Source organism: Populus trichocarpa, chromosome 18 (assembly GCF_000002775.5).
Source record: "Populus trichocarpa isolate Nisqually-1 chromosome 18, P.trichocarpa_v4.1, whole genome shotgun sequence".
Taxonomy (NCBI): domain Eukaryota; kingdom Viridiplantae; phylum Streptophyta; class Magnoliopsida; order Malpighiales; family Salicaceae; genus Populus; species Populus trichocarpa.
Genome location: NC_037302.2, coordinates 16253478 through 16258509, shown reverse-complemented (window position 1 = coordinate 16258509; position 5032 = coordinate 16253478). Strand labels below are relative to the sequence as shown.

Here is a 5032-nt window from a genome sequence, read left to right as displayed (position 1 = left end):
ATCAATATCAATATCGTCTGTTTAAACTGGAAGAAATTGAGCATGATACATTAATCCATTAATTTTTTGCATTCCTTGATCTACCTTTTATTTGGATCGATGATCGGCAACATAATTCCTCAAAGAAGGTGAGTGGGTGAGACCATCAGGAGCAACTGTTGTATTTTGAGTTCCATTCTTCTGCTGCATTCTTCTCCTTGCTATGTAACCTCTGATCCAAGGGGTAACATCCTCACTGATCTTGATCATGATAAAGAAGATGACGCGGTAGATGACAATCATACTGAATATGACGCTGAGATCTACCCATTTTGACCGGTGCACATCAATCTGGAATATGTTTTCCAGTATGTACTCACCAGGTATCTTGGGAAGATCAGGTGATTGGTTGTCGAACAGCAATCCTTTCAAATCATTTTGGTATTGTCCCTGAAAGGCATACATAGACATGCCTCTTTAATTGCTTTCAGCTACGTACAGATGTAAGGATGTTATCGATAAATGAACGAATGTATGCATGCAGGTTCACTGTTACCTGTAGAGCCCAGAAGTGGAAGCTAATGTATGACATTGGGTATCTCCACACAGGCTTTGGTATGTCATTTGGGAGCCTAAAGTATCCAGATACTAGCATGAATATTCCCTGACAATGACATGAAGAAAACATGCAGTTAGTGTTTGTAAGGGTGGTTAATTTATTTATTTATTTACTACAAGTAAATATTAACAAAAGAAAAAAAAAACAGTATATATATATATATATATATATATATATACAGAAACCTGAATTCCTGCCCCAATGATAATGCCCATTAGGAAATTGGGGACAATGCTGGCTATGGCCATCATCAAGCTTTCAACTACGGTGACACTCGCAAAAAGGCACAGCACGAAGAAAAGATAATGTTCAAATCCTGGATGAAGGCGAACCATGAAATAACAAACAGTTCCAGAGATGAAAGTTATCATTATCAGGAACGGCATTGCAGAAATGGTGTTGCTAATCACAAATGCGATCACGCCATAGTGCCCATTTAGCCTCTCTCTCTGGAAGACCTGCGAAAAGAAAAATAATTCAACTAGCAAGCGCCATCATTATTAATTAGCAGTTTTGATAAGGCAGTGTACGTAGCTTGTGAGCAATAGCAAAAAATTAAAAAAAAAAAGTAATTAATTACCTTCATCTCTTCTACAAAGGAAGGAAACCCACCAATTGACATGAATGTGACAAAACCAAAGACAAACGAGGCACATGACCCTCTTGCCTGTTCCGGATTAATCCAGAGAAACAAATATTTTTAGTTAGAAGATATATACTCCTCGTAAATAACAACTAACTAGGCTTAGGAGCAGAGGATTGATACATTTCATTAACAGTACCAGTATAGAATTGTAACCCGTCCCCACGTTGAGATAGATAGTTCCAATGCAGACAGTGACCACAATATAAATCACCAGTCGAAGCCAGTAATACCCGAAATCCCTTGACATGTTAATGAATGAACGCTTTGTCAGAGTAAAGGCCTGCATCAAGAAACTAGCCCGGCTTCCTCCTGATTCTAGCACATCTCCTTTCTGCGACAACAACATCAATTAGCTAGTAATTTTGAATCCTATTTAAATGGTACACAAACGAGAAAAATGAGTTGATGGCAATAAGCTGCTACTGTTTGAGAATTGCAAGGCTTTGCTAAAATTAAATCTGTGAAAATATTGATCAGATTGCAAACTGGAGGAGCACCTCGAAATTAAAACACTTACAACTTTGGATATCTCCTCAACCTTTTCTCTTGCTGCATAACAGTACTGAGAAGTACGATAGTAACCAATCAGAGATCTGATAGCTTCAGCCGTGGTTATCTTCTCTATAGGATCATCACTTGCCTCAAACTGAGCAGAAACATAAGTTAGTTAATTAAGAGAATTAATTATCAATCAGGCCTAAAGCAACAAATCTAGGGAAATTTAGAGAGAGAGAAAATGGGCAAGAATAGATCAAACGAAGGCAATCCAATCAGTTCTTTCATTGAGAGATGCAAATCAATATTGCGTGATCTCCTTTAAAATAAAACTAGCCTGTAAATTCCTGAAGTTGCTAGTACAAGTCAACTCATTTTTCAATAAAAACCAAAAAAAAAAAAAATTAATAATTAAATAAGAACAAATGCTATACCCGCAGTTTCATGGACCCTTTCAGAGTAGCCTTCACTTTGTCGAAGTCAGAATTGATGCACCTAAGGAAATGATCAGAAGGGTTTCTCAAAGCAGGGCAGGGAAAGCCAGCTTGTGCAAAGAACTGTACGTAAGGAAGGGTGCTCATTCAGTGTTTGAGTTAAATGATCATGTAGATTATATATATATAAAGGAGAGAGGATTCTTGCCTCGTATGCTTCTGCAGCCTGACCGAAGTAAACAGTTTTGCCTCCTGAAAGCAAATACAATCTATCAAAAAGCTCAAAAACTTCGCTGCTAGGCTGGTGTATTGAAGCAATGACAGTTCTTCCATCTCTAGATAAGCCGCGAAGCGTCTGAGTTACAAAGAAAGCTGAAGCACTGCCACACACACGCACATACACACACATATAATTCCATAAATACATACATGCATACATACATATATATATATAAAAAAAAAATTATTAGAGTCTGGTGAAGGAATTGAAAAGGGGAAAAACAATTATCTCATTAAAAAGAAAAGAAAAATGGTAGGAAACAGAATAGAATTATATATATGTACCTGTCAAGTCCACTAGTTGGTTCATCAAGAAAGAGCAGTCTGGGCCTCATCAGGATTTCAAGAGCAATGCTGACCCTTCTCTTCTCTCCCCCACTGATCCCACGCAAATGCCAATTCCCAATAACAGTATCGGCACAATCTTGGAGACCCATCTCTATTATGGTACTCTCAACCAACGCACGCTTCTCGGACCACGGCATCTTATCAGGAAGACGTAGCCGAGCTGAAAAGGAGATTGTTTCCCTCACCGTCAAAGTACCGAGCAAGTTGTCATCTTGTGTCACATACGCCTAATTAATTAAGTTCAAAACGGTATTATAATTAATTTATTAAGTAATTTCTCTCTTGGAATAAATAATGATATTGCTTAAAATTAATATTGTACAAAAGGTAGTTAATTAAGAGCTAGAAAAGCAGAGCATATATATATATATATATATATATGGAGTAATAAACAGAGAAGAAATGAAACTAGTAGAGAAACAGCTTGTATACTCACAGCAGTCCCAAAAGAGAGCTTGGTTTTGCGACCATTGAGGAGGACCGTTCCAGAGAGGAAGGCATTAGCAGCAAGGCGACTCGAGAGAGCATCAAGGAGAGTAGATTTGCCAGAGCCAGAAGGACCCATAAGTGCAGTGAGAGTTCCAGGCTCGGCATAGCCAGTAAGTCCCTCCAAAACATTTTGTGTTTCTCCACTACCGAGGGTAACCATCACAGTCAGATCCTTCCATGTAAGCCTTGCCGACACATCTCCTACGAATTCTGTGCTCGTTCTGTCTCTCCAAAGGGTCTCGCTCAGAGGACTCAAACCTCCTACCACTGTTCCATCCACCGCTATTCCCTCTACAATCCCTGATGGTATGCTTGCCTCTATCTCCATTATTACTTTATTCGTTGATGGGTTCCTCGCCATCCTTTAGATAATATTATAGCTTGTATTGATCAAGAGAGAGAGAGATCAAATGCAAGAGAGGATCGAACCAAGGCAAATTAGGATGCAGCTGGAGGCAAGAAAGATGTGATGAGAATATATAAATGTCTGGGGATCATAAAGAAACCAAAGGTAGAGTAGTGAGGTATATATTGTATGAATTTGACCGATTGAGGTAGGAATAACTAAAGCAGGTTAAAATCACAAAGTCTCGTGCAAAGAGAGCCTCGACTGATCAACAACTTCGTTAATTTTGCTTAGTCGTCTTTGTTGTGTGACAAAATCTGACAGCAAGCTGCAACACAATTTTTTTTCTCTAGCACTCCACATATAAATGTCATGTTTGAGATTCAGCAAGCTGGTTGGCTTCGAGAATTAATTAGATTAAAAAATGATCTTAAACATAACCGAAGGAGTAAGTTGATGCATGGAATTAGGTAGAGTAGTAGTGTAAGAAATACTCCTATGGCTCTGATGGGCGGTTTTGCTAGAATGTCAATAATGAGAAGAGAAGATTGGATTCATAAAAAGAAAGAAAGAAGATGACGAGCAGAGTGAGGGAGTTAACAGATATTGGATGCACCAACAAGATTACCATTTTTTCCCATTATTATCCAATAAATGTTTTCTGGCAGGTGTTGGTAGCGGCATTTAATTCAAGACCCACCCGCATTGAAAACCCAACATCTTCTACACAGCACATAATATTATTATTGACTCGTTTATGAACTAGATTTTGGAAACCAAACCTGCGTATACGTACGTGCCTCATCATCTATACATCCATACACGTACGTACGTACATTTAACTGTATCAATTAAAGCTTGATCAAGTGATCATGACTAGTTTGTAGTAGAAGAGTCGACTCTTGTACGCGCATCACTTGGGCATCACCTCACTCTTTAATGCTGTGAAACGTGATTGTTAAAGTGGTTATGGTTATTTTTTAAAGTGTTTTTTTATTTAAAAATATATTAAAATTATTTTTTATTTTTTAAAAATTATTTTTAATATTAACACATTAAAATAATTTAATAATATTAAAAAAAATTAATTTTTTTCAAAAATATTTTTTAAGCACACATCATCCTCACATATAAACAAATCTTTGATACTTCTTTTAATTGAATTGAAGGCATGAAAAAATCTATTTGTTATAGTGATTAAAAATAAAAATTATCTAAACATTTATAAAATAAGTTAAACTTAATTTCTTTTTTTTTGGTTGACTGATTCTTAAAAGGAGGGGTGTTGAAACTTATCGAGTAGCATGTAATTCCTCTAGCCAATTAATAATAAAAAAACAAATTAAAAATATTAAAGTTCAAAAAAAATAGTCAAATAATTAATTTGATAAAAATAA

At 36.6% G+C, this 5032-nt stretch overlaps 1 protein-coding gene across 1 annotated transcript in view; it reads right to left on the bottom strand.

Annotated features, from left to right (window-relative positions):
• LOC18107914 (ABC transporter G family member 11) overlaps positions 1-4257 on the bottom strand; it is a 4303-nt gene extending 46 nt beyond the window's left edge. Inside the window, exons 1-10 of the mRNA XM_024589937.2 lie at positions 3237-4257; positions 2738-3027; positions 2382-2553; positions 2174-2296; positions 1762-1890; positions 1381-1575; positions 1179-1265; positions 784-1056; positions 536-643; positions 1-429 (exon numbers count right to left, since the gene is read on the bottom strand). The exon at positions 1-429 is cut by the window's left edge and continues 46 nt beyond it. Of these exons, the coding sequence (XP_024445705.2) occupies positions 88-429; positions 536-643; positions 784-1056; positions 1179-1265; positions 1381-1575; positions 1762-1890; positions 2174-2296; positions 2382-2553; positions 2738-3027; positions 3237-3650 (2133 nt within the window). The 5' untranslated portion in view covers positions 3651-4257 and the 3' untranslated portion in view covers positions 1-87. The remainder of the gene's footprint in view (positions 430-535; positions 644-783; positions 1057-1178; positions 1266-1380; positions 1576-1761; positions 1891-2173; positions 2297-2381; positions 2554-2737; positions 3028-3236) is intronic.
• Positions 4258-5032: the final 775 nt, after the last annotated feature.